Consider the following 13,288-nt stretch of genomic DNA (forward strand, 5'->3'; position numbering starts at 1 on the left):
AAGTAATCTAGAAATTTTTATTTTTGTATCTTTGAGTTTATGATCCGCCCTCTAGTGGTGATCGTTTGCATTTTTAACTTATTCAGATTTTAGCAAACTTTGTAAATGTTCCCTTCGCCCTCTATTTCCAGGTCTATGCGCGGTTCCCCTACACTCAGTCTCCCACACTTTCTCTGTCAAACTCAAAAAACCGCAAGTCGATCTCAAAAAATGACGGGGAGTTATGGCATTCTGAAGAGGAGGAGTCTGGGGCCATTTTTGGATTTTACGCACTCGGTTGTCCATTCCTTTTTTATGGATGTTTCGCGATTTTCACGCGCCCTCCTGTTAGCTTCGCATTCCTAGTCGTCTTCGTGCCGTTTTCCATTACACCCCGGATATTCAAGTTCTCCTCTTTTTCACACCAATAAGAATCCCCCAAATCGATAATCATAATATCTTAGTGACCTTGAAGCAATATGCTCATTGATAACTGATCAATAAAAAGAAATTTGCCTCCACTCAACGATCTCAGGAATGACTCGTGCCCTTAAATTAATTACTCAGGGTTTTTAGTTTAAACAACAATCACAATGACCTTCAGCGACATTAGTTCAGACAAGAACCCCACTTAGTTTTGACAACAACCACGATGAGATTCAGTGTTTTGGGCATGGTGCAGTAGTTCAACCTTGGAATTGGCGCATGCGCAGGACTGAAGATCAAAGTTGTCCCGGATCGGCCTTACTTATCTACTGTTTTCATGGATATCGACGGGAGAACTTATAAGCTTCCTATTTTTTTCTAATTCAGATCAGAATTTAAAAAGAATGAAAGAATATTTTAAATAGGCGTAACGGTGCTTTTTTTGTGAAAGACAGTCAGTCTCGGTGGTTCTAAAGTTTTTGTAAAAGCGAAGGTTTAAAAGTTCGTGTTGTAAGCTGTGTCTTAATGGAGCAATAATCGCATAATCCACCACCAAAAAGCCACTTTTATATTTGAAATTACAACAAAGCCAATTTGTTGCCAATCAAGTGAAAGAAAAGAGCATTTATGACCGTACGTTAGGATTATTCTTCATTAAGGTAATTAGAATTTTCGTTTAAATGTAATTTGTCTCAATTTTACACAGCATATATATATAACGGTTTATTTTCTTCAGTACAAAGCAGCCAATAACGTAACGGCCGTAACCTTGGAATTTTAAACACGCGATTATAGTCGCTATCGATGTCGACATTTATTTTCCTCATTCGATTGCAAGCTGTGAAAGTGCACGTTATTAGCTAAGGCGTTAGTTTAAAAACGCATGGGATTTTAATGGCCGCCTGGCGTATGTTGTTTAATTGTTGCAGATTCATATATAATCAGCCCTCTTATTTAAAAAGAGGTGTGTACGTTATATAAGGTTATCAACGAGGAGGGGGTTATGTTTGATTTTCTCTTAGGGTTTTAATTTTGGATTCAAGTTCAAAGTCTAGCTTTAATTGTTACCAGCTTGACTTGGGAGACGCTTTACTTTTCCATCTGCTGATAAGCCGCCATTTGCTGAAATTGCATCACGAGGTCATGTCCCTAATCTTGGCGATGGTCGAGTTTTACACGCGAATGTTATGGGTAGCCCGCCACTTCCTTCTGGAGCGGTTGGCCGAGTCAGTATCGTACCTGAGACAAGTAAGGTGAAGGCCTTCAGTTCATTGTATTCGAGCTCTGCGACATGGAAGCTTTCTTTTGTTTGCAGGTTTGTGGATCCGGGAACCGAGCTCACTTCTCTGGATGACAGCTAAGTTACAATAGGGTAAGCGTTGTCTTTTTAGGTTTTACTTGTATTTGGCCTATTCGTGCGAATTTGTGTTCAGAACATCAATTTCTTTGTGGAACCTTGTTTTGATCAAGTAAACAATTTGATTTGAATTTTGATTCGAGTTTTGTTAAACTGGTATGTTTCAATGTAATTTTGAACATTTGTATGTTACGCTATCCCATTGTGGGTTGCCTTTTAATGACACACCCTCGTATCGTCTCAATTTCATATGGGGAGAGTTAAGTTAATAATTGAGTGGCGCCATAGAGGATTGTATTGCCTCTATGGTGGAGCTCAACCCATGATAAGATCTTATTTTGTGTTTAACCACGAGCTAGTTGGCCTTTTATGCGGCTTTATTGACCGAATAAATTTATGTCTTCTGTAAATGATCAGTTTTGTGTCTAAGTAATAATTTTAAATTCAATTATTTGGAATTGTGGGAGGTGGCCGAGGCTACTGAGGGTTGTATCAAGACTTTTTTAACTATTGCTTCATCTTAGTCTTAAAAAACAAAAGAGTACTAATATCTTTATTACAATTTATTCCCTAAGTACTGCTTTGCTAACTCAATTACATGTTGAACACTTTCCTCGTTACCGAACTTCAATTCCAACTCCTTAAACTTCTTAAATAAGATCTTCATTTTTTTCGGAGGTATGCTATTACAAACAGCCCGTTCTAATACTCTCCTACGATAAAACAAAGTTTAATTAATTGCAAACTTGAAAGGATTAACTAACCTAGCGCCCTCTATGTTGTCTTTCTTCACCATTTGATCGACGTACGTGCTCCACACGTCGACCCGCTTGGGATTCTCTTGTAATACGGTTTCGAACAGCGCCTCGGCGTGGTGCTTTTCGCCGTACTTAAATTCCATCACCGCAAACTGAACAACAAGGTCGACATCTGAAAGACGACTTTGAAAAGTGACACCGACGGTCGATTTACTCACGGTCTGCTTTGCTGTGGACGGTCTTGAGTGCGGAACTGTGCACGTTTCGTGCGTCCTGTAGGTGGCCACACTTGTAATAGACGCGCGCGATGCCCGTCCACATTTTCGGATCGGTCTTATGTTTCGTTTTCATCTTCTTGATTTTTTCGTTCATTTCCGAGTATCTTTTTGAGTTTGCAAATAAGTCGATGACGTCCAGGTAGATTTGCAGGTCGTCATTGCACCTCGCCGCCTCCTCAAACGCGGCATTAAAGGAATCTTTGTCACCGTAGCTGTTTTCCAAATTTAACAGCGTAATCCACACGTTGTAGCGTTCGACTGTCTCATTGAGATCGATCCGTTTCAGCGCATGTCTCGCAATAGTTCGCGCTTTTTGGATTTCTGCATTCTAGAATGTTCGATAAGCGAGCGGGGAGTGTAAAGGGAGGCCTACTCACCGACACACAGTACGCGATATACTTGGCCCATAATTCGGAGCTGTTCGGATTGCCGGCGACGAGCCGTTCGAAACGCTCCTCGCTGTCGGGCTCCAGGGACGCGTCGGCCAATTCGATTTCCTTGGCGCGAATTTTCTCCTCATTATGACGTATCATTTCGGTACGCTCCGCCGCGGTGAGCTTCTTCTTCTTCTTTGACTTCCTTTCGCGCGGCACCTCTTCGTCTGACGAGCTTTCCGATTCGACCACTTTTGGCGCGCTGAAGAAGTTATCGAGGCCTGGCAAGGTGGGGGCTACCGTCTTGCGTTGGGAATTTTCATTTGCAGGTGAAATTTCCTTTTCATCGTTGTTGCTCTCCTCCTCTAAACTAGAAACATTGCCATCCACTGGCTCTTCATCTTCGCTTTTTATAACCTTCTCCACAGATGGCGCCACTTTTTGCTTAGAACTAAATCTCTTAAAAATAGCTTCATCGATACCCACCGCCATACCGTTGACTATACTAAAAATAACAAAAGCTGTATTTCGACAGGCACTTTGGTAGAGTCATCGACATATAAAAAATGGACTGCGCGCGCCAATGCCACCACGGATACTGCAAGTGAGAGAGAAGGGAAAACGAAGAGGGTGATTGGTTCTCTTAATAAATTTGAAAGGACCAATCAGATGCGTAACCGTAAGACCGTTAGTTTTCCCTTCTCTCTCAGCTACAGTATCCGTGCTTGGCATTGGCGCGCGCAGTCCATTAATGACCGATGGGTGGAGCACATACCGTTTAACGATTACATTGACTTTCTGATTGGGTTTGTATTGACCAACCATCAAAAATTTATTGTTGCTCAACATTGGAATGAAGACGGCGTGATTACTTTTAGTGATTACCATTGCGAAGTCGTCGTTAAAATACAGAACGGAAGCTTCAGTGGAGGTATTCAAATGGGCCTTGGAATCTGCAAAGATAGTAACATTCGCTAGATGTCACTGGTGAGTGTATACAATCATTATCATTAGATCATTAAGAAATAACCAATAGCAACAAAGGTATGGTTTCGTTGGTCAGCGACGCACTATAAACCTTGTTCCTATTGGCTATTTATATTTTATATTCAGACACTTGTACAATGGTAGTCTCGAACTTGCAAATATTTATTCCTGAATGCTGACGCCTTTTGTTGAACTATCCTGTACTACACAGAGCTCATTGTTTTGACTCAGGGGACTTCACCAACATTTTGTTGTATGTTGCACAAATAAAAAATGCATAGTTTTATTATCGGGACAGGCACTCAAATATTAAAAATTTCTGCAGTGGGGTTCGTCCGACCTCAGTCAGGGGTTGGAACCCAACCCATATGAAGTATAGGTTCCGGTTTTGCATTACTTAGGTAGAATTATTTTTAAAGGGTTTCGGTTCTGTGGCCTTCGTAATTTTCGGTTCCGGTTTCAATTTTTTTTTCGGTTTTTAATTCCGAATTATTAAAAAATATAAATTATGCAAATTGAATTGTGTTTAATAGAAGTTCCAATATCGATGCCGAAGTGATAAATAGTGAATATCGCCCTCGTGCATATTAATTTGAGTACAAGTAAGGGATAAATAATATTAACTGCTATAAGTCAATCTATTTAGATAAAGTTTTGACATCACCAATAGTTATATTTCTTCCAGACGTCCCAATCGTCTTTTGTGAGTACCATCATCCGAGAATCTGTTCTTGAAATATAAGGAATTAGTTATATCCTATCATGACAAGGAGTCGAGGAGGAGGATATGGTTGATTCCTTTAGTTTAGATCTTTCATTACAGTACCATGAAGGATAAAACCAGTCCCCCCCCCCACCCATCCTCTCTTTTGATAAGGGGCACCTTTAAAAAGCGTTATGGGGTCACTCTGTATTTGTGTGTTGAGGGCCTAGAACAAGAGGGACAAATAACAAAAAATGAGTCGGAAAGTAGGGCGGTAGTTGGTAGAAAACAGTTCCTTTTGTTGAGACCTTTAATTGGAGTACCATGAAAGATAAAATTAATTTCTATCCCCTCTCTACTCCCCCCAGGCCATCTACTGATCTCGGAAAGGGGTCGCGCATTTCGGTGAGACCTTTCATTAGAATACCATGATGTGAACTTGTGCCCCCCCCCCCCATTTTCAAAAATTGTACTTGGCGCCACTAAAGGCACGCGTACGCAAATTCTGAGACCAGTTGGTTTTCGAATGTAAAAGTTATGCACGTTTTACATTCAAAAACAAGATCTTAGGAAAATAATTCATGGGGGAGGGGGGGGGGGCTTTCAGACAGCAAAATTTGGTGGAGGTCTGGAACATCTTCAAGGATTGCAACAAACTCCAGGTACGCTAAAAGTAGTTCAAAACCGCAGAAGTAGGTATGAGAGTAAGCATTGCACACTCCTTCATGGGGACAAACCAAAAGAGGAACCTAAACAAGTTGGCAGCCTTGTTCAAAGGGTGAGCGCTCAAGTTAAACGAAGACCATTGCCGATCAAGCTGCGAGGACCTAATGGCGTTGCTACAACAACTGCCATGATTCCTTTTGTACTCATGATTACAATATGATTACTAATTACGATTACTACTGAGAAAAGTAATTAAATTACAATACTGATTACAGTACTTTAAAAGTATTTAGTTACTGATTAGACAGAAAGTAATTAAATACTGTAATCAATTACAATTGTAATCGATTACTTCCCAGCTCTGGATGTCGCCACGTACGCAACTTCTTTGTAAATTTCATTTGAATTTATGCGATTAACAGCAACGTCACACTTATTATTCGTTAAAAGGCAGTTCAAAATGTACGGAGTCTTGCCAGATCCTGTAGAGCAATTGTAGTTTAAAAGCCCGGTAAAGGCAACCTTCCTTTTTTTACCGAAAATCGACTGCACCAAAATTTCGTACTTTTTCGATTAGACGTCTCAATCAAAAGTTATGGGCAAAAAACCAATTTCGACAAAAAATTCAAAGGGCTGTAACTTCTGATCTAGTAGTCTGATCTTGGAACTGTTTCAAATTATGGATTCTACAGGCCACATTCTATAAGAAAATATTTTTTTCCGGTCGATCTGAGACAATTTTTTTTTCTGCCCAAAAAAAAGGCAGTGTACAACCTTCCTTTTTTATCAAAAATCGACTGCACCAAAATTTCTCGGGAAAAAACTTTTTCTTATTAATTTGGGTGCGTAGAATCCAAAACGATTCGTACTTTTTCGATTAGACGTCTCAATCAAAAGTTATGGGCCAATTTTCACAAAAAATTCAAAGGGCTGTAACTTTTGATCTAGTAGTCCGATCTTGGAACTGTGTGCGCCATCTCCATGGCAATCGATACACTTTCTATCAATTATAGTTTTAGAAGTCTAGTTGAGATGTCGGCGAAGGAACACTTTCGAGCCGCAGAAGGAACAGGATTAAATAACTCACTTATTGTGATCAATAACGAAGCAAGCTCTTTTTCTTTTCTTACCATGTTTGAAATTTAATTGGTCCATCTTCAGTGAAATGATCATCAGATTTTTTTGAACGTCTACCCATAGCACCAGTCCTCGGACTTCGGCACCAACTTCCATCTTGGCTATCGAACAAAGACAAAATTAAACTAAAGCCGACACCTAAAAACCCTACCCAAGCAGTGATGTTTCACAACGATCCCCTCAACGTCCCCCTCCACAGTTACTGTCGCGTAATCCTTTGCAACCGTCTTCACTGTGCAATCCACTTGCTGTCCCAGGCAACATTTCGTTACGTGCGAGGAACGATCTTGTATTCTGCGTATATCACTTAAATATTGTTCTAATTCATACACCGCGTCCTAAAATCTAAGCGATTAGCCGAAAACCGCACCAGATCGTCGATTACCTCCAAGCTCCAATCGTAAACATCAGTAGTACGGGCCGATACTTTAATCCGCTTCCTATCGTTATTAATGCGTGTTACTCTGACAGTGATTCCTTGCTGACTGGCAAATTTGCGATTTGACTCGACATCCATCTCCTAAAATTCGGTAACAGGTCACTCTAATCTGCGATTTATACGTACGTTGTTGTAGAGATTTAAAACCATCGGCTTGGGTGCGACCAGGGCGGAAACGCAGACTCGCTGATTGTAAGATTTCAAGTAGGAGCACCTCAGCAACGATCCCACTCGTACATCGCTCGACGAAGGCACCTGCGCACCTCTCAGCTTGAATCGTCGACCTTCTCGTATGGAAAACGTCTTGTCATCGGCAGACACGCACATCAAATCGTCCAAATCATCGCCGACGTTGTACGTGTCTAAAAGAGGGCGCGTGAGATACGTCTGCGCGATTTCGTATACTCACCCAATAACTGCGGCGTCAACGACAAGCTGCAGCTCAGATGCGCCACAGGTATAAATCCTTTTTGATTTTTCCTTGGGATGGTTATATGAAGCCCTTGCGGTATATTCTGTGTAACTTGGGCCGCAACGTATTCGCCCACGTTTAACGGACGAGCTACCGAGTGAACTTCGGGTACGCTAAATTTTAGGCGGAGTATGCCGTTTTCCATTTTTTCAACGACGGGAAGTACCTTAAATGTTTGTTTAGTGTAGACAAAAGTTACTAGTGGAGCTGTGGGATTATAATTCATCTGTATTTCCCTTAGCACCATCATGGTAACGTTTAGAAACAAGATAATTACGAAGAATCGCATACGATTTTTAGTCGGGGAATTTTTTGCCGCTCAGCTTGTACTGAAACCAGACTTTTGATCCGGCTCATATTCAATAGCACTGATCCTGGAACTCGTAGCAATAGATTGGGGAAGGTTTCACATCGCTGTCTCTTTTCCTTAGACGGGGAACAGACAGACGGACAAAACCGTCACATAAAGAGAATTTTTTCTTTCAAAAAATTACCCTAAAAGTAATCAAGTCTTCGTAAATGCTGAGAGGTATACCTTACCCCCCAGAACTACGTTTTTTTTCACAAGGTTGCCCAGCCTTCAAGGCTCTTTTGAAAACGGACAGACCAATCTTTCTTTCCTGTAGAGTGTAGACTGTACAGGGTGTCCTATTAATAAAGGTCACAGGCCATATCTATGGAACTGTTAATTGCACAGCTTGAGGAAAAAAATTTTGTTAACAAAAGCGACAAGAGAATTTTTTTCAATTTTCTAGGTTCGCCACTAGAGGGCGTGAGATAAATGGTTAAGAAGAAAAATGTTTTTTTTACTAAAGTATACCTAACAACCATGCATCATTTTGGGGCAGGAAACATTGCTCTAGTTCATAAAATATGAGGGGTGGTGGTAGGGCAATATCTCATTATGGAATTGAATGTAACTTCGGTTTAGGTAAACTGATTTTCACATAATTGGTCTTATTGCGGAAACAGCTCTCTTTGCGGAACCAGATTTTACATGAACTGAGCCTTTTTTAGTAATTATGATGAGTGGTAGAGGGCGCGGTTGGACTTCCACATGAACTTTGCAGATTTTCTTAAAAAATTTCAAAAGAAACGAATAATGATATCAAATAAGATGAAAAATTGAAAATTTCAGTGAAAACCGCATTTTGATACGTGTTTCGTAAAACTGGCGAAAATACGCACATTCGCAAATTTAAATTGCAATATTTATATTCATCCAAGTCAGCAATGAAACAAAAGAACACATAAGAAGCGATACTAACCATATCTGCCATCATTTTCGATACAGTAGAGCTGTCAGCCATAAATATGTTATGAATTCCATGTCTAATTCTCGCCGCAACATCCTGTATATGGCCTTATTTAAAAGACTAGGTCTTTTAAGCTCCCCCACAAATAGAAATCTAAGCAAGTTAGGTCGCGTGATCTGGTTGGCCATGGCAAAATACTTTTTTTGTTTATGTGGATGTCAAATCGCGCCCTCTACCACTCATCACATTTACTAAAAAATGTCTATTCACGTAAACTCTGATTACACAAAGAGAGCTTTTTCAGAATCGGGTCACCTAAACCGAAGTTACATTCAATTCCTTAATGAGATATTCCCCTTTCCCCACCCCTCACATTTTATGAGCTAGATGAATATGTTCTGGCTCAAAATGGTGCAAAATTGCGATGCATGCACTTTTTATGCGTATTTATTGGATATTTTTGGAAAAAAAACATTTCTTTGCTTCTGCCTGTATCATGCGCCCTCTAGCGGTTAACCTAGAAACTTGAAAATAATTTCCAGCGATTTATCCTGGCAGCTTTTGTTAACAAAATCTTTTGCCCCAAGCTGTACAATTAACGGTTCCATAGATAAGGACTGTGACCTTTATTAATAGGACACCCTGTACAGTGTTCCATGCACTACAGGACTGTGTTGATAGGTTTGATGATGTTCTCTCACAAAGAATCGTATGAGTGCTAACGCTTTACGTTTCTGGGGAAGAACATAGCACCGGGTGGTCTGGGGGACTTTTTTTATTGCGTATTCAAAAATTAAAAAAAAAACATACAGGGTGTTTCATTACCAAAAAATTAGTAGGTGCAATTTCCGTAATAAAAAATTGACATTGTAGACAATAAATCCCTAAAGCGGATCTAAAAAAACGGCAGAGCACCTCGGATTGGATTTGACCCATTTTCAATAGGCTTGTTACATGTGATAGGTCAACTGTGCAAAGTTTGGACCGAAATCAACCCGAGCGTTTGGTAGTTTCGTGGTCACGGACGCCATCAACTCCCCTATAAAGTTTCCATCGCTTTGCTCTGCCGCTTAATAAATTCGTTGCGGAGATAATTGATTGTTTTGGAATTTTTTCTGTACCCTGTATTTCGTAATTGGTATAGCATCTCTATATTTTATAGCAGATGTTAAATTGACATTTTGAGTAGTCTCTTTTTAGTTGTTAAATTGATTTCTTTAATCGCAAGGATAGATAAAGTGAAACAAATGATCTAATGACATCTGCCATTTGGACGCGGAGCACGAAATAAAATGAATTTTACCCATTACATTTTGTGGGGTTTTAATTAAATTACTACATACCACTTCGCCTTCGTACATCGCATCCTGCCACTGATTCCCAAATATTCTATTCAAATAGTCCTTAAAAAGTATCCCCCTCACATCGCCGAAGAAGACCACCATAATCCCCTTTTTACTCTTATTCACTACAACGCCAGGGTACGGCTTATTAATTTCGAAGTCTTCAAGCGACATCGGACCGACCTCCTTGTCCAACAACGCCTCCTTACAAGTAAAGTACACTCCGCCTTCGTTGATATTCCAAACTTTTGCGGAGATAACGTCGCCAACTTTGAATCTTTCTTTAACCTCGTTATCGTACGGCTCGTCGGCGAGGTGTACATTTTGTATAAACCCGCCGACTTTTCCGAGTTTTAGCGCGATTCCTTTCGAGTTTATACCGGAAATGGTGGCGCGAACCGTTTGTCCGATTTTTAAATTGTCAGTTTCGTCAGTTTTGTCGGGTGCGTCCGTATCGAAGCTACAAATGTAGAGCTGTTCCAAGTGTCGATAGTCCAAGATGCGACACTTGGACGGCACGTCGTCGAGGCTTAGCATGTCGAGCCGTTTCCGAGCGACGAAGCCCACGGCGCCGTCGGCCAGTCGCAGAAGGATGCCCATCTTCGTCCTTTTCACGAACTGCAAATATGCGCGTTGTGATGGTGCGGGATGCGCGCGCCGTAACTTACCTGGCAAGTTAAAACGGGGCCGTTCTTGTGTTTAGATGCGGCCGTGAGAGTCGGACGTAAGGTAAAATGGGTCTGTTTTGTTACAGGGTGAACGTGTAAAACGTACGCCTTGAACTTGTCGCCGCTTGAAGTTTCGGATAAGTCCTCCAGGGGGGTTTTTAGGTAACCTTCGTGAATGCAGCCCTTGGTTTGTTTCAGGTAGGTGCCGATTAGTCCGCCGCTTACAACCTGTAACAGTCAAGTGTTTTAGCAATTTATGTCTACTGTATAGGGTGGTCCAAATTGGACACTTTCTTTAGGAAAGGCAAAGAGCACTTATTTATGTTCAATCCATCGCGATAGGTACACAGTTTTTATACAGTGTTTGTTTTTCTTATACGACCCTAAACTACATTTTTTCATACGGACCACCCTATACATTGTGTTCAAGATAAGAATGCACAGTATAGGGAAAACAAAAACCATATGAGATACCCAGTTGGTTAACTGAGAAAACAATGCGTATTTTAGGGCTTAGTAAAATGATGTTGGGCACTTTTTCAGCTCTAGAAGATGGTGGCCACGGATTTTCACTGCGACGTTTCGTCTTTGAAAAACCATAATCAACTTCATATTTTGTATGCACCGGAAAAAAGTAAATACTGTATTTTTTACTACAGGATGTGAGTCGTCATTAAATCAAGACCTTCCGTAGTCTTTGAACACTTGGAGACACTTCCAAAGGTAAGCACCTGAATATCGTATATTTTTGAATTACCATGTATATACAAATTTGCAACCACAAACGTTACAGTGAATAGGTTTCATTTGTAATCTAAATTTAAATGCAGTGAAGTGGGATTTCGGTGTTTCGGGAGAGGGGGAGGGGGGGGGGGTTGTTTAAGTTTGGTTAGAAATTTGTATCAGGAGAATATAATCTGAAGAGATTGAAGGTTAGGATAAAATATTAATGAGGTTAGGTTAGAGTGCTAGTTAGGTTAGATCAGAAATCTTGTATCAGGAGAATATAATCTGCGAGGAGATTGAAGGTTAGAATAAAATATTAGTGAGGTTAGGTTAGTGTGGTAGTTAGGTTAGATCAAAAATCTTGTATCAGGAGAATATAATGTGCGAGGAGATTAAGGTTAGAATAAAATATTAGTGAGGTTAGGTTAGAGTGCTAGTTAGGTTAGGTCAGAAATCTTGGATCAGGAGAATATAATCTGCGAAGAGATTGAAGGTTAGAATAAAATATTAGTGAGGTTACGTTAGAGTGCTAGTTAGGTTAGGTCAGAAATCTTGGATCAGGAGAATATAATCTGCGAGGAGATTGAATGTTAGGATAAAATATTAGTGAGGTTAGGTTAGTGTGGTAGTTAGGTTAGATCAAAAATCTTGTATCAGGAGAATATAATGTGCGAGGAGATTAAAGGTTAGAATAAAATATTAGTGAGGTTAGGTTAGAGTGCTAGTTAGGTTAGGTCAGAAATCTTGTATCAGGAGAATATAATCTGCGAGGAGATTGAAGGTTAGATAAAATATTAGTGAGGTTAGGTTAGAGTGCTAGTTAGGTTAGATCAGAAATCTTGTATCAGGAGAATATAATGTGCGAGGAGATTGAAGGTTAGATAAAATATTAGTGAGGTTAGGTTAGAGTGGTAGTTAGGTTAGGTCAGAAATCTTGTATCAGGAGAATATAATGTGCGAGGAGATTGAAGGTTAGAATAAAATATTAGTGAGGTTAGGTTAGAGTGGTAGTTAGGTTAGATCAGAAATCTTGTATCAGGAGAATATAATGTGCGAGGAGATTGAAGGTTAGAATAAAATATTAGTGAGGTTATGTTAGCGTGGTAGTTAGGTTAGATCAGAAATCTTGTATCAGGAGAATATAATGTGCGAGGAGATTGAAGGTTAGAAAAAATGTTAGTGAGGTTAGGTTAGTGTGGTAGTTAGGTTAGATCAGAAATCTTGTATCAGGAGAATATATGTGCGAGGAGATTGAAGGTTAGGAAAAAATGTTAGTGAGGTTAGGTTAGCGTGGTAGTTAGGTTAGATCAGAAATCTTGTATCAGGAGAATATAATGTGCGAGGAGATTGAAGGTTAGGAAAAAATGTTAGTGAGGTTAGGTTAGCGTAGTAGTTAGGTTAGATCAGAAATCTTGTATCAGGAGAATATAATGTGCGAGGAGATTGAAGGTTAGAATAAAATATTAGTGATGTTAGGTTAGCGTGGTAGTTAGGTTAGATCAGAAATCTTGTATCAGGAGAATATAATGTGCGAGGAGATTGAAGGTTAGGAAAAAATGTTAGTGAGGTTAGGTTAGCGTGGTAGTTAGGTTAGATCAGAAATCTTGTATCAGGAGAATATAATGTGCGAGGAGATTGAAGGTTAGGAAAAAATGTTAGTGAGGTTAGGTTAGTGTGGTAGTTAGGTTAGATCAGAAATCTTGTATCAGGAGAATATAA

The 13,288-nt window shown here is 40.0% G+C and overlaps 1 protein-coding gene across 1 annotated transcript; it reads right to left on the reverse strand.

Annotated features, from left to right (window-relative positions):
* Positions 1-2,301: 2,301 nt before the first annotated feature.
* LOC116170332 (protein RRP5 homolog) lies at positions 2,302-11,067 on the reverse strand. The gene is made up of 12 exons (XM_031486648.1): positions 10,844-11,067; positions 10,176-10,793; positions 7,514-7,742; positions 7,231-7,466; positions 7,051-7,185; positions 6,817-7,003; positions 6,659-6,766; positions 3,948-4,125; positions 3,176-3,677; positions 2,739-3,126; positions 2,527-2,692; positions 2,302-2,475 (listed from the first exon to the last, which is right to left on the reverse strand). The coding sequence occupies exons 2-12, from the start codon at positions 10,773-10,775 to the stop codon at positions 2,319-2,321; spliced, it is 2,886 nt and encodes a 961-aa protein (XP_031342508.1). The 5' UTR covers positions 10,776-10,793; positions 10,844-11,067; the 3' UTR covers positions 2,302-2,318.
* Positions 11,068-13,288: the final 2,221 nt, after the last annotated feature.

Source organism: Photinus pyralis, unplaced genomic scaffold (genome assembly GCF_008802855.1).
Source record: "Photinus pyralis isolate 1611_PpyrPB1 unplaced genomic scaffold, Ppyr1.3 Ppyr1.4_LG5, whole genome shotgun sequence".
Taxonomy (NCBI): Eukaryota; Metazoa; Arthropoda; class Insecta; order Coleoptera; family Lampyridae; genus Photinus; species Photinus pyralis.